At 39.6% G+C, this 23,951-nt stretch overlaps 1 protein-coding gene across 2 annotated transcripts in view; it reads right to left on the reverse strand.

Moving 5' to 3' along the window:
- Positions 1-23,951, reverse strand: part of Il6st (interleukin 6 cytokine family signal transducer) — a 37,936-nt gene that overhangs the window by 6,037 nt on the left and 7,948 nt on the right. The window contains exons 2-14 of one of the 2 annotated variants that reach the window (XM_057789737.1): positions 23,440-23,526; positions 20,326-20,404; positions 14,380-14,685; positions 13,332-13,452; positions 10,917-11,077; positions 10,126-10,280; positions 7,983-8,142; positions 6,524-6,606; positions 5,414-5,624; positions 4,782-4,964; positions 3,074-3,175; positions 2,760-2,906; positions 1,901-2,041 (exon numbers count right to left, since the gene is read on the reverse strand). In XM_057789737.1, the coding sequence (XP_057645720.1) occupies positions 1,901-2,041; positions 2,760-2,906; positions 3,074-3,175; positions 4,782-4,964; positions 5,414-5,624; positions 6,524-6,606; positions 7,983-8,142; positions 10,126-10,280; positions 10,917-11,077; positions 13,332-13,452; positions 14,380-14,685; positions 20,326-20,389 (1,834 nt within the window). In that variant the 5' untranslated portion in view covers positions 20,390-20,404; positions 23,440-23,526. Of the gene's footprint in view, positions 1-1,900; positions 2,042-2,759; positions 2,907-3,073; positions 3,176-4,781; positions 4,965-5,413; positions 5,625-6,523; positions 6,607-7,982; positions 8,143-10,125; positions 10,281-10,916; positions 11,078-13,331; positions 13,453-14,379; positions 14,686-20,325; positions 20,405-23,439; positions 23,527-23,951 lie in introns of those variants that run through there. The other variant, XM_057789738.1, reaches the window with a different exon arrangement.

The raw sequence follows: 23,951 nt of genomic DNA on the forward strand, positions 1-23,951 counted from the left end.
AAATCAGATGAATGCTAGGAATAAACTAGTAGTTGGCTTTTGGTTTTGCTTTTGAGGCGGACTTTAACTTGGGATCCTCCTGTCTCCACCCCTCCCCCAGTACTGGTGGGCATACACCATGATTCTCATTCAGATGTGAATCCTGAGTGCTAGGATCCCGTGCACAGACCGACTTCCTAACTTAGGGACAGCTGCTCTCATAACTGCTGCTAAGCCAAGCTCTGCATTTCTTGCGCCTGTCCTGGGCCCTGTGCCTGCTGTCCTCAAGATGCCTTCTTTGTCATATTTTCCACATCATATCTGCAGCTTTGTCTCCTCCAAGAACACCCCCTGCTGATGGCTTTAGACTTGCATTGTTTGTGAATTAAATTTCCCAAATAGCTGTTTTAATTACTTTTGGCAGTATCTCTCCTTCCCATGCCATTTGAGGAAGTTGTAATGGATGCTGCAGACAGGTAACTACCACCACAACAAAATCAAATTATAAAGTAGTTTTAGTATTACTGACCCATTTTTAAAAAATGTAAATAGAGAGAGACATTGATAGATTACTTTAGAGAATCCTCTAAAGTAAAGAGAATTCATAATCCTCTTTACAATGTATTGCAAAAATTTCCTATAGTGAATATGGCTTTTGCAACTAGGGAAATATTTTTAAATTTTACTATTTATTTCAAAGTTTGTTTCAAGTATTAGCTGTTATGGATCTACGAACATGTCATCACATGGGATCTCATTCCAGAAACTACACTAATTTTCCCGTGTAGGAAAGAGCAGGATTTTATGTACTCACACATTATCTTTACATTCAACCCACAATGAACATGGACATCACTATAGACCATTCCCCTAGCAGCATCTGGGAAATTACAAATACTTTCAATAAAATAAGAGAAAGTCTACAATGATTCAAAAAAGAATGTGTTGTAAGTCTTCAGGAAGACAACAGAGCAGCCGCACCGGAGGGGAAAGACGCAAACAGGAAGGAGCGTCCACTCGCAGAGACGGGGTGGTGAAGTGATGGACCTCGGGTCACAGGGCAGCTGGTCCCAGCAGGGACGGAGCACAAGCCACCCAGCTTCCTTCCATTATGTGAGGGGCAAATACTAAGAGATCTATTGCAATTACCAAGAAATCTGTGGGTTTTGCAAACAGCTGGATGGCCGTGGCAGGAAGGAGAAGGTAGCTGCAGCCATGTGTGGAGTCTATATGGGCATAGGAGGAAACTGGACCAGTGACAGAGTGCTGCAGAATACAGAACCTGGCAAAGTGCAGTGCAAGCAGGAAGACAAGAGCATGGCTGCAAGACCAGGCACACAGGGAGTTAAAGCATGGAAACGCAACAGAAACTGTGCTGAGATTAGAAGAAAAAGGTGAAGCTAAAATTCAGCACTGAACAGGACTTGGGTCCTTGACGAGTGCTGTCAGGTAGCCTCTCACCAGGAGTGGCAGGGCTGGAGACTGACTTCAGTAGGGCAGCGAAGGAGCCAGACTAGGTTCTCAAGCAATCTGTCTCAAGCAGAGGGACCAAGTGTAGGAAAGATGCAAACTTGACACAAACCACCCTCTGAATAGAAGAACCTACAAAGAATGGTCAGTAAGCCCTTGGGATTTCAGTACAGGTGGGCTCAGTTAAAGCAGGTTCCAAAGGGGGAGGAATTCCTATAAAGCAACAAGGTAAACCGAATGAACAACATAAGCATCCTAATGTACACACGCCATTCTCTGACTCTTACCCGCCCCATGCCCACACATGCACAGCCAGGGCTCTGATGCTGTTAAGCACTTAACCACTACGCTGCATCTTCATCCGCCAACAGCGTACTTCCAAACAACGTTTCAGCAGAGTAAATCCATTTCTAGCCAAACTTCAAATAGATAGAACTCCAGGACTTCTTACCAAACTTTGGTGTTGTAAAAGTGAATTCTGGACCGTCTTTCCCGCCTTCATCTGTGTACGCTGCCATTCGTACCATGTACAACGTATCACTACTCAAAGAGGACAGTGTATATTCCGTGTGGGAAGAATCCACATTCACAACTGCAAGGAAAAATGATGTTTCTTTTATACAGTGTATTTATCTGTCATATATTTGGCATTGTAAAGTATTAAAAAGGAATAAAAATACTTTTCCAGCAAACTTTTACAACTAAATTTTTTTTAAAAAGATTTATTTATTTATTATGTATACAGTACTGTCTGTGTGCATGCCTGCAGGCCAGAAGAGGTCACCAGATCTCATGACAGATGGTTGTGAGCCACCCTGTGGTTGTTGGGAATTGAATTCAGAACCTTTGGAAGAGTAAGCAGTGCTCTTAACCCCTGAGCCATCTCTTCAGCCAAACTAAAAATTCTTTTAAGGACAAAAAAATATTTAAAGTTTGAAATCATCACAAAATCACATTTATTTACTACTCTGTGTGTGTGGGGGGGAGAGAGAAAGAGAGAGACTGTGTGTGTGAAGGTCAGAGGATCACTTTTGAAAATCAGTTCTCAATTCGCTCCCCTCAAGCTCCACCATGTTAAGCTGCAGGCATTAGTCTCGATGGGCAATGCCCTGATCTGCTGAGACATACTACCAGCTTACAATACAGTGTTTTAGAAAACAGATTCATAAATACAACTGTAGAGACATCTGCAGGTGTCTGCTAAGGATGCTATATACTGTAAGACACATTATGTGAGAAACTAGTATTTAAAAGTTTAAGAAAAAGTTCTAGTACATATCCTTAGTTAGTAATTGCCACAATCTTATTACCAATTTCACTTCCAACAGTGGTTCTGTAAGATATAGAGTAGTTTCTAATAAATCCATTCTGGTCATCAACAGGAAGCTGGTCCCATTCTAAGACAGCTTCATTTTTCCCCACTTTCTTTGTCCGGACAGTAGGTCCTCTAGCAGGAGCTGGAAGACAGTAAATGCATCTGGTAAGTTTAGGAAGTAACACATGCCAGTAAAGAGTCATGTAATAAAATTATTCGAACATAATAAGGATTCTTACTTAAAAGTGATCGAAGGTTTTAGTGAATGTTAAAGGCATTCTCAAAGCAAGCGAGGAGGAGTGCACTCACCAGCTTGTTTGAGGTAGGCCTTTACTGACTCGGCACTTCCGGGGCCACTGGAAAACACCGGAGTCACAGTGATCAGATAGCATTTGCTCTCCAGAAGGCTTCCTATAGGAACAGAAAGTAATTTCCCCCCAAATGAGAAATTTAATTTAACTTCCATGTTTACCTTATAATTTCATGACTACTTAATTTTCCTATCTTCTAGAAACTGCAGTATTATATATGAAGTTGCCCTTTGTACACTAAATGCAAACTTAATATAGCAAGACGCTGGCTGTGTGATTCTGGCATGCGGATGGCTAAGTGGGAGGAAGCGACTCCGGGCTATGCCCTGAGTTTAGGGCTATGAGAGCTACCTAGGTGACAAACACAAAACCAAAAGGCCACTTTTATTGACAAGAGAATGAACCAAAAAATATAAAAAGTATTTATATTGTTAACAGAAGTAGACTGCCTTTATGTTTAGGACGAGTAAGTAAAATACTTCAAATTATCATGAGACGGTTTAGTGCTTCAGCTAATTTTGAGACCTGTCAATCCAGCAGCGAGACCGTGAGATGAACACTAACGCACAGCTGTGGTTGGCCAGGCGCTGGAAAAATGACAGCTAAGGCTGCTTCCCTCGATTTTAAAAGAAAAACACTTGAATATAGTACTTTGTTTATTTCTAATCCTTCCAAATGGCCAAAGTAGTGTAGCAGGCAGCTAAGGTATGGTTTAGCAGGCAACAGTTAAAATGGTCTTTTATAAAATATATCTCAACCATACCTGAAAAGTAAGGTGGTTATTATAGTTATACCTTCAACATGAATTATATTTCCCTCACTAACATCCATAAAATTATACAAGCCTTTCATCTTCCTAAAAAGAGAAATTTTTACCTTTTCTTGACACCTATTACCAAAAAGTGAGCCATTTCTAAAGTTTGCTCTAACAATGCTGCTTCCAGGGTAATGGGCCTTGAATCCTTCTCTTTAGATGAGCTCTTTGAGCTCCATGGTTTTTATAGAGTAAGCTGACAAAGGAGATACCCAAGCTTATTAACACTGGCCAGCAGGTTGGTAAGAGCCAAACAGGGCACTTTACAGTAAAGCACAAGTGGTTTGTAGCAGCCACCCCTGCTTAGAGCGCCCTCTGGAGCACCGACTCTGAGGACGCCTTCTGTATGAGGAAAGGGCATACATGGAGAGTGCTGTCTTTTCCTTAAAGCTGTTATATGATTTCAGTCATGTGGTAGTGGGGAGCAGCTACAATCATACAGAAGAGTGCTGTTTGAACCCTGTAATATCCTTACCACTCTATGGTAGAACTTGAATGCATACGGAAGCCCCTGTTTGGGCTCCCTGTACTCAAGGGCCCTCAAAGTTCAACTAGGGAACTGTTCTACATCTGGAGGGAGTACTACATCATAGGGAGTTAGCTGAGTTGAGCACATAACAACCAACAGGCAGTAAAGGCTGCACTTGATTCTCTGTTAGTTTTGTGAGTGTCTAGAAAAGCATTGGGCCTTCTCTACACAGAGACCCTATGGTTCAGAGAGGCTAGATGTTAAGTGTAACTCGCCAAGAGCATATATCTAGTCCGTTGTGAGGCTATACGTCTTTTCAGTGGCTCACAACACCTAGTAAACAGGAAACAAGAAAAGCATGCAAAGGAAACTGTCTCAAGGAGTTAGACAAGTGAATCTACTTAAGTGGTTAGGGAGGTATACCTCTTAGATAGGTTTGCGTCACGTTGCCAAGTTCTTGCTGCCAATCTGGGACACAGGGTGAGTTTTCTGACAACACACACCACTCGATTATGTATTTCTTCACAAGTTTAGGTGGAGGAGTCCATTCTACCCAGAGGTTATTATCTTTGGGAAATGCTTTAAGATCCACTACAGGGTGAGATGCTTTAAAACAAAGTTTAATGAAGATAGAATCAGTCAACACTCAAAGATCTGATATTTCAATATTTTACCATCATATCCAAACCATGTGGCTCATAAAGCTCCAAAATAAAAAACACTTACACAGGTAGTCAATTTATTTTTTAAACTCAAATTCTCTCTTTTCTAAAATCCCCAGAGGTTTTTTATGTATTTAAGTTATTACTGTGTCCTTTTAATTACTGTCCTTTTAATAAGCTAGCCGTAAAGTTTAAGTGAGCCACACAGGCTGGAGGTACTTCCTAAGTCCTGATGGTGGGGAGGTACTTCCTAAGTCCTGATGGTGGAGCCTCCTGATCTCAGTCTGTGGCCACTGCTGCCGAGCACAGAGAGCAGCTGCTGTGCCGTGCTTTTTGGGACCCTGTCCACATTTAACCCCAACACCCACAAGTGAGGCTTTGCCTTATACGCACCTTTGAAGTGGGAGCTGGGGATGGTGAGGACAGCTGCACTTGATTTGCCAACCATATTTCTCGCTGTTAGAGATGCTATATAGCGATTATTTGTGAGATTTACTATCAATTCTGTACTATTAACTGTGTAATTTTGTGAAAATGATTTCCACTGTGTAAGAATCACTTCATAATCCAAGATTTTTCCATTGGCTTCAGAAAGAGGTAATTCCTATAATAAAATTTTACCAAAAATTATTTTGAGTCTTGAATAATCATTTTTCACATTCACAAATTCTGTATGTCAAACCTATAAATATTTAATTGGAAGGAAAAGACAAACTCATTTTAAAAAAAGATTTATTTATGTTTATGTATATTAGTGTTTTGCCTGCATGTCTATACACATACTGTGTTCATGACTGGCACCCATGGAGGCCAGAAGACAGAGTCTAGATTCCCTGACTGGGCGCAGGTAGTTGTAAGCTACCATATGGGTACAGGAACCAAACCTGGATACTCTAGAAGAGCAACCAGTGCTCATAACTACTGAGCTGTCTCTTCAGTTTGAACTCATTTTAAATTTAGTACTACAAGAAAGAATATAAATAAAATCAGGAAAAAAGCCCTTTAACTGAAGCGGGGCTGTAGCATGGTCTAGCTCCTGGTTCTGCACTGTTCTGCGCAGCTGAGATGCTGGTCAACATTATTTACCCTTCAGAATTTTTCTCTCTACCTTTTAAAGTATGATGGGTTGAATCAGCACATGTGTGGCCTCATCAGCCCACATTCTGCTGTCTCTAAGCTTCTCAGTTTCTCTCTAGGAGGCTCCCCTAGCGAGTCCAGGGAAGTTCATAACACCGGCCTTGTTCTCACAGAAGTTACCCTTTTATGAACTGTGCGGAACTCCCAAATGAGAGATCAGCTAAGTTCAGAAACTTGGTTGACTTCTTCATTAGCTGTATAAGGCTTTGTGGTTCTTTACATTAACATTATAAAATGCCTGAAGGAAATTAAGATGAATAGAATAAAAATCTAAGTATTAAAAAACTTAAAATAACATTTATATGCATTTATGTGGGATGAGTATAAATCTTTTTGTAGTTTTTGTTGTTGTTGTTGTTTATTTACCTTCCATATGAGCCGTGCAGATCTAGGTTCCTGGGTATGCGATGAATTTATCTTATACCAGAAACTTGGTGGTTTGGATGGTCCTAAAAGAAAACACAAACTTCATAAAATAAAATGTTTTTTATCTTAACGATACAATAAAATTCTGAAGCAATTCTTTTTGTTCTTGATGGTCTTGCCCTTAAATCACACAGTGTTTCTCTTTCCAGCAGCAGGCCCACTGCAGTACAATGTACTGGGTCTTTTACTAGTCAGGCAACAGCTGATCATTTAGAACACCACCATCTTTCAATTTCTTTATTTGAGATGGGGTTTTGCCTTGTTAGCTAGGGCTGGTCAGAACTTCTAGACTCAAATGATTCTCCTGCTTCGGCCTCCTGAACAGCTGGTGCCATGGTGCCTGGCTGTGGATTACAATGGAAAGCTTTTCTAATCTTAATGTTAAGTATATTCTAACAAACAAAGAGGCATCACTATTTGTTTCTTCTGTTGCAATTCTTCCTCCTGCATGCAGCCTCACTGTATTTACAGGCTGCTCTGTAAAGAGTCTCATTTCTTCAGGTGTATTTGTTTAGACTTTGAGTGTTTCACCTGCATGTATTATCAATGCCCTACAGCATGCAGTGCCCGTGGAGGTCAGAGAGAGTGTGGGATCCTCTGAACTGGAGTTACAGACTATGAGCTGCCATGGGGAGGTTAGAAACTGAACTCTGGGCCTCTAAAAGAACAAGTGCTCGTACTCACTAAGCCACCTCACCAGACCCACGGAGACCATTTTTAGACCCTAGACCTTTTTGTGCTTTTATATTCTGTACAGTACTTGTAATTATAATTTAATCAATGATGAAAAAAGGAAAATTAAAGCAAACCAACCCATAGCCCAAATCATCCCTTTTCCAAAGGCTTATCAAATGCTGGTAGGGAAAATAAAAATGTGTCACACATATTTTTGACAGTATTTTATTTTGTTTTTGAAATAGGGTCTCACTATGTAGCTCTGGCTGGCTTGGAAGTCAAATTCACTGAGAGCTTTCATCTCTGCCTCCCCAATGCTGGAATTAAAGGCATGCTCCACCACACCCAGCTTTGACAGTGTGATTTTTAATGAATTAGGAAACGATTCTCTAGTGAGGGGTATCTTGAGACCACCTTCTTTGAATAGAGTTAAGTGAATGATTTTTTAATAACAACTAAAATACGCTTTCATAAAAATGTAACCTAAGCAGGTATCAAAAAGATTTACACTATCAATAACACATATCAAGTTTTACTTTGTGATGCCCTTACAATGAAAGCATAAATCACTACAGTTTGGCTAAAATGATCATATCTAAGGAGCAGTGAGGTCTGTATCTTTAAAATGTGGCAACACAATTCATAGCCAGAACTTCACTGGTGTGTTCTCCTCATCCAGCTGTCTACTTACTGTATGCACACGTGATCCCAGCTGTCTACTTACTGTCTTCATATGTGATCCCACTTGACTCCTCACTCCAGTCACTCCAGTAGCCTTTGCCATCTTCCTTTATACAGCGAATCCTAAACACATACTCTGTGAAAGGTTTAAGGTCCTGGATAGTGAACGATGTTCGGGGAGATGCTGTATCTTCAAGAGGGACCTGAAAATAAAGCAAATTGAGTACCATCATCACCAACACTCCCAATATGTAAGGTTTCCTAAACTGAGTGCAATTTTAGAAATCAATTTAATGTAAGATTAATAAATTCAACCTCTGGAAAGAATGAATGTAAAAATATGATAATCTATAGCTTACATCCATCTGTTCTTTCTTTTCTTTCTTTTTTCTGAGATCTGCAATACTCAGGATTCTCAACATGAGAGAGATGACACGTGCTTGTGACATCAAACAGGAGGACTGTGCTAGTGAAGACAGACTACACTACTGAAGTGAGATCCTGCCTCAAAGAACCAAACCAACTAAACACAACTAATAAAGAACAAGAACAAAACACTTCAAGGAGACTTAGTAAAAAGATATGGGCAAGTATACACACACACACACACACACACACACACACACACACATGAATCCGAGTGGTTAGTACATTAGGAATTGTACTGTTACTGACTAACTCCATGTCCAAAGGGACAAAGAGCCTGGATGAAGAGTCAGAGAGGACAGCGTTGATAGGCACAGCCTTAGAGACAGCTTACTCCACAGAAGGAAGAAAGGAACATGTTGTTCTCAAGTCCATCATCCCTTCTCCTTCCCATCGAGACTCTGCCATGCATTAGCCCATGGGAAGGCAGATGGAATGGGAACCCACAGTGAGATCATCCAGGCCAGCACACCAGACAGGAGTCACGAGGAGAAGGAAGCACGTGCCGCTGTCAGGGAAAAGGAGGCTATCCACCCCATCAAGGAAATAAAAGCTAGGGCTGTTGAGATGATCAGATGGTAAAGGCACCTGCCACTAGCATGACAATGTGAGTTCTGGGGTCTATATAGTGAAAAGATAAAATGCCTTCTGCAAGTTGTTGTGACTTCCACATCTATGCTGTGATATGTACTCATACACATGTGCACACACACGCACACACACTCAATAAATAAATAAACAAACAAACAAACAAACAAACAAATAAATAAATGTTGAAAAAAAAAGAAAACCAGAAGCTAGCTTAGTAAATAAACTTATCTTTTATTTGGGCATGGGGAGATCAAATATACAAAATTACTATTTTTTCTTTCACTCTAAGATTTCGATACTGGATATAAAAATTGATGCTAAGTTGGGTGGGGGTTTTGTACTGCTGAATTAAGAATCTAAGGTATTACAACACACTCTAAAGAACTTTAGGCACACGTCCTCTGTATACAGTATGACTCACGAACCCAAACTGAGCCCCAAGTGAAAATGGAGGAGCAGAAAGTAGTACCAAGGTTTTGGGCTCAATATCCTTCTCAGTTCATAATGCAACCAGGGTGGTAAAATAAATGAATGGACCGATCAATCAATTAAGGCAAAAGTAGGCTATTAGTGATAAATAGAATTGCAGCAAAAAATAACCCAGGCAGTCAATGAAGTGCTGGCCTTGAGACAGGAGCAAGCACTTCCTTTGCTGAGAGCCACCCCTTCCCTTCCAATTCTGAAATTCCCATTAATCCTTCCCTGTACTTTAGAAGTTGGCAAACCCTCTACTAAGGGCTAGAGAGTAAGTATAGTGGGCTGTGGGCCAGAAAAATCTGTTACAACTCTTCAATTTTTCCAATCTAACCCCCAAAATAAAGACAACAAATGTGTCCCAGTAAAATTCCATTTATAAAAGCCAGAGGCAGGTTTTAGCCTACTGTGGCAAGGATGGTCTGAACTACGTATGCCAAGCCCTGCTCTATTTCATCATTAAAATCTCTGTATCAACCTGCATCGCATACTTTCATTTCTATTAGTTATGCTTCTCCTAAGACCCTGCATTACTTCCTTAAAGTCACTGTGTGCTTCTATCAGCATGTCTGTCAAAAGAAATGTTTCACATAATCAGAAACTTAAGACATTGAGAAAAGAGTTAAGACTTTTCATAAGTGTTAAAACAAAACAAAACAAAAACCTATTAGGATAAATAGCAACTTTCAATTTACCTGGATCCAAGTTGAGGCATCTTTGGTCCTATATTGAATGTCGGATTTTAGCCTTAATGAACTGCTAAAACCTGAATTGATCCATGTTAACTTTAATATACTGGATAATTCCTCTGAGTTGCTCACTGATAAATTATGTGGTGGGCTGGGTTTCACTGAAGAATAAAACAAGTCCTAATGTTAGTCATGTTTTACTTTTATAATTTCATATACAAAGTCAAACCAACTATGACCTTCTTGATAAGATTATTTTTACCAAATGAACTCTCTAGAAATGATGTTCTGTTATACAGTGGAAACGGATGCTAAGGAAACTTCTTGTCTGCTCAATATGTTTGCTAATTTTCAGATGCTGGTTTAAAAAACAGTGAATTATTTTTTTTTTTAGCAAATCACATTTTAAAAAGAAAATAATAGAACAAGAAAGTCACTGTGATTGCAACGGTATGAGATGTTAGAAAATTGGATGAATACCAAAAGGTAACATTGGGAAGACCAGTTCAATGTTAGCCTCAGACATACAGTCACTTTAAACCAGCCTGGGCTACAGGAGACCTAGTCTCAAAAACAAAACAACACAGAACAAACAGCTATGATTAAACATTACAAAAGCACACTAAAAATGGCCATGAGTGTGGCCAGACTACAGCTATTTTTCTATTTCCAAACTACATTTAATAATATTATAAAAAGACTACACCAAGAAGTATTTCTATATTAATTGAAGTCTGAAAGGCAATCTACAAACCATGTGTAGTCTGATAAACTCTCAGATTCAGGCTTATAGGTACCTTTATCCACGGGATCAAAATTGATAGCCTCCGACGAGACCTTTCCGAGGGCATTTTCTGCTTCTACCCAGACTTCAATGTTGACAAAATAGATAGGAATATAGCTAACCATGCATGAGGAGCCATGTTTTGTTTGACAATCAGGAAACTTCTCTGTTGCCCTAAAAATAAAATTGGAAGAATCAGCCATTAAAAATAAATTTGAAATACAAAGGTGTAAAAAGTTCTGGAAAAGAGTTAGATATGACCCGAACTGTTACAGCAAAGCTCCCAATAAATGTTGGTCACCAATGACAGATCACATATTTTTAAAACTGCACTTGATCTACAGCTATGGTCTTATTTCCACATTGTTCATCTAAGAGAACTTCATTTTAGAATTTTGTTCTATGTCTTAAATATTCACTAAATATTATCTGTTTCCTGTGATCTCAGAATAGCAGACCTACCTCATCCATAAAGATGTGTTGGGCAACACCAAATCCTAGGTATACACACTCCACGTGCTTCACTTTGACGGTATGTGATCTCTAAACTGAGTATGGTATATCAACATCTCTAACAGCCTCTTCCTAAATACCGTATTGTACTCACTTTTCTTGTCAACACTCTGCACGTAAGATGATTTGAATTGAGGTGAATGACATCAGTCCCAAGAGACACTACTGGTCTGACAATAATTCAGAAAGAGGACTATGGTGGTTTGAGTAAGGGTCCTCTGGAAGAGTAGTCAGTGTTCTTAACCACTGAGTCATCTCTCCAGGCCCAAGCTTGTTCAGTCTTAGTAGCTACCTCATAGATTGGGGTTGGGACTAGAATTAACTGAGGAGAAACACAATAAAAGTTCAGTGATCATCTGAGTTCTACAGGTGTATGCACTTGTCAAAACTTACTGCATTAGAGATAGATCTGTGCGTGTACTACTATATGCAAAGCCTAGTACACTCAAATATTGATCTAATCATGTAAACACTAAAGTGTTCAACTGTAAATCATACTAATGCCCACTACTCACTTTGAAATTCATTACAGAAAGAAATAAACTGACTGCTGGGGAGAATAATGCAGATACATGTGGTAAGCAAACCTAGTAAGATGTAACTGGAGAATCTAGGTGACAGGTGTGTACAGGTTACCATTCTTTTAGCTTTGGTGTGCATCAAAAAAAACAGATTTTTAATTTGCATAAGGCTGGCAGCACTAGAAAATGCTGAGTGTGTGTGCATGTGTACACAGGCCAGTGGCTGCCGGTTGGTGTCTTCCTCAATCCCACTGCACTGTACTTCTAAGAGAGTGTCACACTGAAGCTGAAGCTCTGAGGCTCAGCTGGCTGGCCAGCAAGCTCCAGTCTCTCTATCTATCACCCAGAGCTGAAATCAGACCTGGACCACTGATGTGCAGGTGCTAGGCAACCGAGCTCAGAGCCTCCTGCCTGTGCAGTAAGCACTGTACTGACTGAGCGATCTCCCCAGCCCTCAGCTTAATGCTAGGAAAACAATGCGGTGAGTGAAATTTCTGGGGAAAGAAATCCAACCCAAATTTGGCCAAATATATAGACCTGACAACAATTTTTAGGAAATAAAGGGAGGAGAAAATATGTTACACAATATCCAACAAGTAACTCCATTGCATAGAAAGGAAACAGAAGCAGGTAGAACCTGCTGTTTAAGAAAGAGAAGAATTTATCAACTTAAAAGATAGGAAGGGTTTTTTTTGTTGTTTTTAAAATATTTTTATAAGAAAACATTTTATGGGAGATAGGAAATAGTAGCTGAAAGTTTGATATTAAAATATTTCAAATTTGGGGATAGAACAATAGTGTGGCGTTTGAATGGAAAGACTCCATAGACTCTCATATTTGGGGAGTGGCACTATTAGGAGGTGTGTCCTTGTTGAGGAAGTGTGTGACTGGGGTGGGCTTTGGGGTTTCAAATGCTCAAGTCAGGCACATTGCGACCTGCTGATCTGGATGGAGAACTCTCCGCTACCTCCCAGCATCACGTCTGCCTGCATGCTGCCATGCTACCCAACATGCCGATAGTGGGATAAACCTCTGGATGTGAGCCAGCCCCAATGAAATGGTTTCCTTTACCAGAGTTAGCATGCTCATGGTGTCTCTTCACAGGAAAAGAACACTGACAAAAACACATGGTCTGTGAATGTGTCTGAAAGTCATTATTTAGAGCTGTGCATTGCAATCTCTACGAAGAGAACATAGCTGTTTCTCCTGAAGGCGGCATGGGGCAGAATCCATGCTGCTCGCTGGTGACTGGTACACAGGAAGAGCACATTAATTCTGCTGTCAGAGGATGTGAGATGTCAGAAAATATTCACCCAATGTCACTACTGACAAAATGAAAGCCCCAGCAACAGCGTCTGATAATTCAACAGAGGGCCTATCTGGCGTTAACTCACCACTCAGATTTCAAAGTGTAGTTTGTTTCCAGGAATGTCTCCCTTCCTGGGTCCCACTGACACAGCATATTCTTCCCCTCATTCACAATGCAACTCAAATTTGTAGGAATATCTGGGGGAACTGAAAGGATATAAGCATTTTTTTATCATCCAAAATAAATCCTTTATACACAAATGTTATTCAAGTTATATAACACCTAAGACCCACCTCAATTAGATAAACAAACCCAAGATAAAGATATGGGAGTAATGAGAAACAGATGTTAATTATCTTTTCTTCAAACTTCTAAATACTTTCTAGGTCACTACATACATATGTCATTAATTTATTGCCTTCACATTAGTTTTCTATATAATTTTTTTACTTATAATCAGATAAATTATCAGTAATGTCTCTATTAAGCGTTTTTAAAACTAATAAATAATAAAGGCAGTTATAGGAGCAAAAATGATTCATCTATACTTTCTTTTGCTTTTGTACTTTAGGATAGGGTCCTACTATGTAGCCCAGGCTGGCCCAAACTCTCAATCCTCTTGTTCCACAGCCCAGGTGAGGGATTTCTGGCATGCACTACCACACCTTGCTGCTAAATTTTTGTCCTTATTGTTTTATGACACTGGAGCCGAAGAAAAGTAAATGCTGGTTCCACTCTTCTTAAAAATGCATTTTCAAGATTATAATTGCTCACTTCCCCTTTCCTTTCCTCCTCTAAGGCCTCCCATATGAGCCTGCATGCTCTCCCCAAAGCCATGGCCTCTTTTTTCAAGTATTTTCTTTACTCAGGGACCTGTTTCTCAGTAATGAGGAGACACAGAAAGTTGCTATTAACTTTGCAGAAGCTCTGCAAATCAGTAAAAAAACACTCTTGGGGAGACCAAAAAGTCGCTGGTCAAAGCATTTTCCAAGAGCCTGACAATATGTTCGTGTATAGCAGCGAAAACGTGCATAGTATTTCCAACATTTCTGTAAAATAAGACTGTTCTTGGGACACTAACAGAAATCACTAAAAATGAGTTTGGCAAAGTAGAAACAAGACAAGAATCTTACAGCCGGAAAGTACAGTGGTTCCATACACGTTCTGCTCGATCTGTCCAAATGACAGGACATTGCAGGTGAGCTGGACCGTCTGGAGGTTCATGTCTGTGAAGGTGACACTAGACGTGGTTCTGTTGATGACGGTGACCTGCTCCTTGGGAACAGCGGCATGGTCTGTCTTCCACACGATGAAACTAGCATTTGCATAGAACTGCTCAAGACACTTTTCCTTCAGCACACAGATGGCAGTGAAGTTAGAGCCACGCTGGACAACAGGAAACTCGGGGTAGATATAACCACATGGCTCCACAATTTGACCTGAAAAAGAACAACTGGCTGTACTAAGTGGCGTGACTTTGCCTAGCATATGTGATGCCTTGGGTTCAAGGCCTGGCACTGTGACAGGAACAAGGTAAAAAATAGTTCTGATACAAAATGGTATCAGGATAGCAGCACTCAATGTAGACTCCAAAAATTTATTATAATCATTCTCTTAAGGAAAAGGAAATGGAAGACTAAAAAAATTGTGGTCTGAATTCAATACCTAAATTTGTAAAGAAACACACAAATGATAATGTACGAAATATAAAAATCACTGAGCCCATGGTCAATATTCTGATTTTCTTAGAAACCAGATGTGCAAAGTGTATCCCCCACACAACCCCTGATTCAGAAAGCCTAAACCCCAGAAAGCAGGTGGTCAGTCTCTCTCTCCAGCCCTGGACGCCGGTGGAGGCGAGGCTGCAGGAACAGAGAGACAGACATAACGTCCATATACCAAAATTCAGACTGCAGCAAGAGAGCAACCCAAACCAGAAAGACTAGAGAACACGGGCAAGGATTTGTGTCTTTACCAGGTGTAGAGGACAGGCTTTTCTGAGAAAACAACTGAACTGGTTCTAGCAGTAAATGTGTTTTAGCCATCAAAGCATGGAATACAATTTTCTATTTAAAGAAAGAGGAAAAGAAGAAAATCAGATACAATCAAAAACTAAAACCCAATTATACAGCTGAACTCTTGCCCTGACTGCTGAGGGCAGTGGCAGACCACCTCTCATTTTGCCTGCTTTCAATATCCCAGATACACATCTTTGCAGTTGGAATTGTTTTGGGAATACACAGTATACTAGCACTATTACAGTTACAGAGCTTATTTCCTGTATTTAAGTATAACTTAGTACCAGTGAGCAACCTTCCCCTCCCCTCGTCTAAGCTGCTAATAACTACCATTTTACACTGCACTCTTTATGAGACCAATGTTGTTAGATTTCACAGGAGAGATCCTGTGGTATTTGTCTTCCAGTGTCTGGCTTATTTCACTTAACATGTTTTCAGTTCAACTTATGTTGTCCCAAATGACAGCATTTCACCATTTTAAAGATGGAATAGTATTCCATTATGAACATACATACTCATTTCCATGATCCACTTATGTATTTCTTGGCCATTGTATATAGTGTTGCAATAAGAACACAGGTCTCATTTTGACATATGATTTAATTTCTTTTTTATTGTTGACCCAATAGTGAGAATGCAGGATCATGACTGTTAATTAGACAGGATTCAGACTTGCCTAGGAGATAAACTTCTAGGTCTATCTATGAGGGGGTTTTTAGATTAAGTTAACTGAGGCAGGAAGACACAATCTAAATGTAGGTGGCACCATGGCACGGACTGGGGTCCTAGAGTGAGTAAAAGGAGACAGCAAGCTGCACACTAACATGCATGTTTCCCAAGTGCATACATGATGTGCTATACACTAACATTCATGTTTCCCAAGTGCATACATGATGTGCTATACACTAACATTCATGTTTCCCAAGTGCATGCATGACGTGATCCTGCTGTACCAAACTTCTGCTGTCACGTTTCCCCAGCCCGGTGGGACTAGCCAGCCACTCAAGTCCTATGTTCCTCAAGTTGCTTCTCACGTATTTTGTCATAGCAATGAGAAAAGTAACTATTACAATCTGCTAGTGTAACTGCCTTTAAGAGCCCTGTATTAGTTTTGAAAATACCTGTACTAATATAAAATGCCATCAATACTGAGTTTGATTTCCCTTTGTCTACTCTCCTGCCAGCATGTACCTTAGGTTTTAGTGCTAATAGTCTAACAGGAAGCAGGTCATTCCTTACTATGACTGTGGTGGGCACTTCCTGATTAGTGCTTAGTTATGTTTTTATGGGATCATTAGCCATTTGCATGTCTTCTCTTAAGAAATGTCTACTTAGATCTACTACCTCTTTAAAAATTATATTTTTTATTATTTATATAAATATTTTGTTTATATTTTTCTATTGAGTTGTCTGAATTCATTACATAATTAATATTAATCCTTTATCAGGTGTATGATTTGGAATATTCCCCTATCTGGTGAATGTCTTTTATTTGGTTCATTTTCCTTGCTACACAGAAGCTAAAGTAACTTGTCTAGTCTTGTTTATTCCTATGCTTTGGGATCCCAGTGGGAAACCCCTCAACCTGTTCCAGTATCCTGAAGCATTTCCTTACATTTTCTTCTAGTGATTTCATAGTTTCAGGTCTTATATTAAAGTCATTAATCCAGCTGGTTATGGTACACATGCCTTTAATCCCAACACTTGGGAGGCAGAGGAAGGCATATCTCTTGACTACAAAGCTGACCTGGTGTACATAGTGAGTTCCAGGGTAGCCAGAGTTACACAGTAAGACTGTGTCTCAAGACAGACAAAAGGAAGGAAGGAAGGAAGGAAGGAAGGAAGGAAGGAAGGAAGGAAGGAAGGAAGGAAGGAAGGAAGGAAGGAAGGAAGGAAGGAGCCTCTAATCTGTTTTGAGTTGATTTCTCAAACTGCTGACAAAAGTAGAAAAATTAGATATTCAATTACCCCATATCTTGACCTGAAGAGACTGGACTTTAATATCTCAACACCCTTGTCAAAGATTGGTGATTATACATAATGAATTTATTTCTATGTTCTCTAGTCTTTCCTGCTGCTCTCTTTTTATGTCTACACCATGCTGTTTTAATTACTGTAGCTTTGTAAAATATTTTAAAGTCAGTTAGTTTAATGTCTCTATTTTTGTTTATTTTGCTTGACTATTTTGGGTATTTGGTGGTTCCACATGAATTTTATAATTTTTTTTTCTAATTCTGTAGAATGCTTTCAAAAATACAGAAATGTTAACAATATAGATTCTTTTAATTCATGAACATGGATTTGTCTTTCCATGTTTTTGTGTCTTTTTCAAAAATTATTTCATTAGGTTTTATTATTTATATTTTAGAGATTTTTTAACTCTGACTAAATTTACTTATATTTATTTTTGGAACTACTGTAAATAATATTGCTTTTTCAGATACTTTCCATTAGCATATGGAAACACTACTGTGTAGATGGAAGTTTCTTCCTGCAGTTGTTCAGTTCCAAAGAAACACACAGAGGCTTATATTATTAACTGTTTGGCCTATTAGCTCAGGCTTATTATTAACTAGTTCTTGCAACTTAAATTAACTCGTAATTCTTATCTTTCTTCCTCTGCATCTGGCTGGTGACCGATTCTCTACCTTTCTTCTTCCCAGAATTCTTGGTCCAGTCACCCCACCTATAGTTCCTGCCTGTCTACTGACCAATCAGCATTTTATTAAACTAATATGAGTGACAAATCTTTACAGTGTAGAAGAGCATTGTCCCACAGCACTACTGACCAGCAACTTTTTTGAATTCATTGATTAGTTTGGCTTTTTCATGGACTCTTTGGGGTTTATGTTGTGGAATATTAATTGAAGATGTGTTACATTCATTAATGCTGTGGAATATTTGTTTAATGATGCAAAGATGTGTTACATTCTTTCATATTGCATTTGTTTAACACTGAAGCTGTGTTACTTTGCCTGCATAAAAACCTGTTGGTCTAATAAAGAGCTGAATGGCCAATAGCTGGGCAGGAGAGAGAAGTAGGTGGGGCTGCCAGGGAGAGGAATAAATAGAAGGAAAGAACGAGGAGTAAAGGAGAGAAAAGCAGGAGAGGAGGGCTTTAGGGGCCAGCCACCCAGTTAGACAGCCAGCCAAGGAGTAAGAAGTAAAGAAAGATATACAAAAATAGAAAAATATAAAAGTCCAGAGTCAAAACGTAGATGGGATAATTTAAGAAAAGGTGTCTAGAAACAAGCCAAGCTAAGGCGGGGTATTTATAAGTAAGAATAAGTCTCCTTGTGATTTATTTGGGAGCTGGGTAGTGGACCTCCAAAGAGTAAAGGGCAAGCAAAGAGTAAAAATAACAACAGGTTTCCTGTATATAAGACCATGTCATCTACATGAGACAATCTGACATTACCTTTCCTAACCAGTATATCTTTTATATTTCTTTCTTTTGCCTGACTGATTGCTCTGGTTAGGTCTTCAAATATCACATTTAATAGAGGTTGTTAGAAATAAAGGTAGTGAAAATAACCTCTGTCTTGTACCAGGATCTTAGAGAAAAAGCTTTCAGCTTCTCTCCATGAAACACGTTAGCTGTGGACTTGAGATACGTATACGTATGTAAACTTTTATTATGCTGAAATGTTCTTCCTATACCCAATTTATTATTTTAGGTTACAAAAGGTTTTACATGAAATTTATCAAATGCATCTACTAAGGGGACCATACAGTTTTTGTCCTCCAATCTGTCAGTGCTGTATATGCTAAACAGTCCTTGCACCTCTGCAATTAAGGCATTTAATCAGAGTAATAATGTGCTGTTGGATTGCATTCAAGATCTTCTGCATCTATGTTCATTAGTGTATTGGTGTATAGCTAGTATATTTGTGTGTTGCCTGGTTTAGGTATCAGACAATGTTGGTATGGTAAGCATTTTCAAAGTAATGATATAAGGCCCAGACTGGCCTTGAACTTGAAGTCCTCCTGCCTCAGTATTCTGAGTGCTAAGACTACAGATACATGTCAGCATGCTTAGCTCACACTCAGTACTTCTTATGCTGACGCCTCCCACCCACTTCTCCAGGTCAGATGCCTTGTAGTCGCCTTCCCCGTCTCTGTAGTTTCAGCAACTGTGAGTTTAAGGCTGCCCCTCCCCCCCCCCAAGGCTTGGTAGTGGGTTTCTGGGCTGTCACCCATCCTATTTGGGCTTCCGTGTAAGGTAACGCTTTCTCTCACTGGGAACTGTTCAAAGGGAAGCTGAACTGCGCAGTGTGAAGAGAGCTGACCTAAAGCGGTGCTCCGCAGACTATCTGTGACAGAGGTCAGGGGTTTCCTTTCAACCTGCACAGATCTGTATTTCTGTTTGCTGACTCCACTGACCAATGCTTGGTTGTCATAGCTATGTCAAACCGTTTTCTAGGGGCTGGAGAGATGGCTCAATGGTTAAGAACACTTGCTGATCTTACAGAGGACTGGAGTTCACTTCCCAGCACCCACACAGCAACTCATAATCTACAACTCCAGTCCCAGGGGATCTGACATACTTATTTGGCCTCCCCAGCACCAGGAATATGTGTGGTGCATGAAAAGACATAAACGCAGGCAAAACACTCATACAGGTAAAATTTTCTTAAAGTTTTCTAAATATATATTCTTAATTTCTTCATCTGCTCTCAGGTGGCCATCAGATTAGTATCAACTGTGCTGCTCCTAGCACTTCCTTATTCTGGTATGCAACCACACTGCTTGATGACTTCTGGGTAACTGGGGAGAAGAAAAGTGCTAAGAATTAACAGATTTTTCTCTATTCCTTTTTTTAAAAACATTTTTGCCCACCCCCAACCTTACCATTATTGAAATATAGCTAATGAGTTTTATTCAGTATTTATGATATAAAACGTATTATCAGGCATAATTGTACTAGTGACATTTCTCCCAATAATGACCCTAGAAAGAATATATAAGCACAATTATTTAACCATTAAACATGAGCCTAATTATATAGTATATAAAATATAAAGTCGAATTTGTAGAGTTGGGACATTTCATGAACCTTACCTATAGATTCAGCGGTGAGGAAAATAAACAAAGCTTGTGTTAGCCAAATCCTCAGTGCTGACATCTTGCGTGGATGTTCCTGTAAAAGACACAATGTGAAATTTAAAAACCCGTTCTCTTATACACAAGCTAAACAAAGGCTTATTTCTACTGTGCAGCTATTTTCTGAAAGGTGGTAGAATGTCTATGTGAATGCAGAAAGGGAATATTTTTCCATTCACTAAAGTTATGGCTTCACAAAACCGCTTGATGGTATCAATAGTTAAGGACCAATCCCACTTTTTTATGTGTGAAATCATATATACAAGTGCATGTATGATATATATGATGTGAGATAGAGGACTTCAGAAATGTCTGAATGGCAAGGTCTCCTCTAAAGAACCTCAGAAGGCCCAGACAAATGGGAAATTCAGCTCAGTGTGACTAAAACAGTCTGAGACAGGAGGATGATGCCTACAAAGTACTCAAAGATTATAACACCTCATAGAAAAACAAGCATGCTTTTTGAATAGACAGTTTATAGAAAAATAAACACATGTGACTAAAATGTGAAAAGACATTTTTAAACTACTCACAAAGAGATGCAAGTTAAAAAAACGATAGGAACGAAAATGATACAAACACTCTGGAAAATAGTGGGGTGGGCAAGGCTTTAGTAAGTTAAAGAACACCCTCAAGGCCTGGCATTACACACCTAACAACGTTATCTAAGGAAAATAAGAACAACGTATGTCCGCACAAAGACATACTCAAATGTTTATAGAAAATTTATTCAGAAAAATCTCAAGCAGGAAACAATCCAATTGTCTATTGATTGGTGAATGGATAAAGAAAATCAGCTCAGGGCATATTTACAAAACAGAATAAATAGTACAGCAGTAAATGGGAACTAATGATACACCAAGCACAAGGAAAAATCCTCCAGAGAAGTGTGTGGAGTGAAAGGCGCCAACCACAACAGGTTGCATGAGCAAACTAAGGAGACACATAGCAGATCAGGGATCTCTAAGCTGAGGTAGAGGGGAGAAGTACGGAGTCTTTTGCAATATTCAGTAACTTGATTTGATTTTGGTGGTGACTTTATCAAGACTATAAGTATTTGTGAAGCTTCACTGAATTGTGCTAACATGACAAAGGCTCTGATATGAGACTACTCTACTTCGAAACTGATAATTAGCTTGCTGTAGTCTCATGAACACCTGCGAAACATTGTAAGACCTTGAGTTAGGAACAAAAGACAAAATTCTTAGCAGCAGCAACGATGTTTCTTTTGCAAACTACTAGCTCATTCCGCAGAGTTCTGTAAAGTCAGGTGACACCTGCAGATAGCAATTGTCTTACAAGACAAAAAAATCTGGCTTAGGAAACCACAGGGTAAAGTGAGTAGGAGACAGTCTGGCCTTTTACTTTAGAGGGGGCCATTACAGCTATCTTTTAAAATGCAAGCAAGCCTTCCTAAGAGAAACAGTATTTCAACATCCTTGAAATGCTAGTAAGGGTGGGGCAGTCAGGGCTTTTGCAACTAAGACAAAAATAATGACCCACTCTTTTTAGTGTTTACACACTGAATCTTAATTATAAACAAATAACACTATACAGACAAGGTCTACATACATCGAAAGAAACATGTGCTAATGTCTTCCAAAGGGTATACATATAGAAATGGTTCATGGATGCCCAAGGCAGGTGCAGCTCCACAGATCAGGCTCACAGTATACACGGGGCATAGGTTCGAACCCCAGCAATAAGAAAAACCAAAACACATCCAAAAGCTGCTAAGAAGCAGTCAGACAAACTGGCCAAGTCAAGTAATCGAGCCATGGCAATCAGTAAGAATGTGCAAGTCTGCACAGCCTGGTGAACTCTCGTACGCACTACAGAACTAGAGCGGGGTGGGCTTGTGACTGCGCAGTGCCATGAGGAAATGGAAAAGCTTTCACTGTGGTGACTAGAAGTATTACTTCCTAATTTTAAAACTCTCACTGAGATGTGAGGAAACAGCGTCTATTAAAGTGCCTGACATCAAAGTAGAGATGGGTTCTGTGTTGTATCCTGTACAACCAACTTCTCTTGTGGCTTGTTTTAAAATGGACAGTATTCTGCTGAATTTTTCTTTTGATTCTGTTGAGAGTAAACATTTAAATTAGAGGTGGATTACATGTTCCTCTTACTCCATAGCTCTTGCAGAATATGCACATATTGCAAAAATACTGCATACAATGACTTCCTTGAATTTGTAAAGGCTTTCTAGGAAGCTTTTACAAAGTGAAAACATGACTAGTAACTGCAGATCAAGAAAGGTCCATTCCAGAACCGAGTGGCTCTTCTATACTGGTGATCCTTCGCCTCTGGCGAGCGGACGGTGGTGTGCTACAAGGTGTGAGTAATGCTCGGCACACAGATATGGACGGTTTGCTCAAGAACTCAGAACAAATGCGCAGTAACTGCTTTGCTACTTGTTCTTTCATTCCAAGGATTTCTCAAGTGGGAAAAAAGCAGTGTAATTATAACTGATGAATATTTAATAACTGTGCCACTTTAAGTATTTTTGCATACACTCTGACTTTTACATTTATTTCCATTTATAAAAAGCTAACAAGGGCAGGATAAAGACTGAGTAAGGACTGTATTCACTGAGCAGGATACCAGTATCAGCTGTTACTATGACAAGGGTACAGCCAGGACCGCAGACCTTATGTGAAGCCCAGCTGGGTTCCCTGGTAAGTTGGGGAGAAATCAGGTGATCTTTACAGAACATGTTACTCAGACTCCATCTGCAAAATACTAGCCATAACTACATTAAATTGAGCTAAATTATTTTACTATCACCCACCCTTCACTCCTTTCCAGTTTATGCTAACAGACACTGAACTGTTTTGTTGCACAGAGTGCTATCATAACTAGTCATTTTTCCTTTTTTTTCCCTAAAGTTTTTCAAGACAGGGTTTCTCTGCGGCTTTGGAGCCTGTCCTAGAACTAGATTGGCCTTGAACTCATCACAGAGATCCACCTGCCTCTGTCAGGAGTGCAGGGATTAAATGCAGATACCACCATTGCCCAGCTAGTCATTGCACTTTTACAAAAGAAAAGCAAAAATTCAGACAAACTACTTACCCAGCTCACAGAATTAGCATATGAAAAGGCATGGATATGAAGCAAGTCCTCTGCCTCCAAAAGTCCCCTTCCTTCCTCTGGGTCTCCCTGTGAAGACAGAGAGCCTTGTTCAGAAAGCTGACTTTAGTAAGCATTGTACTAGGGTCTTTGAGAACTTCTATTTTGTTCATATTCAGCCCTGCTCCTTCTCTAACTCCTGGATCCATCTGCACATGTGTTCTTTAAAATCCTTCATGTTTTCGAGTAGCACACATGAGAGAACTTCAGAATAATCCCACAAACACTTGGGTGAGAATATTCAATAACTCAGTGGTTATTAGTATGTCTTTTTCCCCCTTCAAGAAAAGGTTTTGCTACGTTGTCCTGGTTGGCCATTAACTACTAGAGTTCAAGTAATCTTCCTGCCTCAAGCCTTTGGGACCACTAGGACCCAGTTATGTCAAATAGTGGTTCTCAATCTGTGGGCTGTGACCTCTTAGGGTCAAATGACCCTTTCATGGGGGTCACCTAAG

Source organism: Chionomys nivalis, chromosome 15 (genome assembly GCF_950005125.1).
Source record: "Chionomys nivalis chromosome 15, mChiNiv1.1, whole genome shotgun sequence".
Lineage (NCBI taxonomy): Eukaryota > Metazoa > Chordata > Mammalia > Rodentia > Cricetidae > Chionomys > Chionomys nivalis.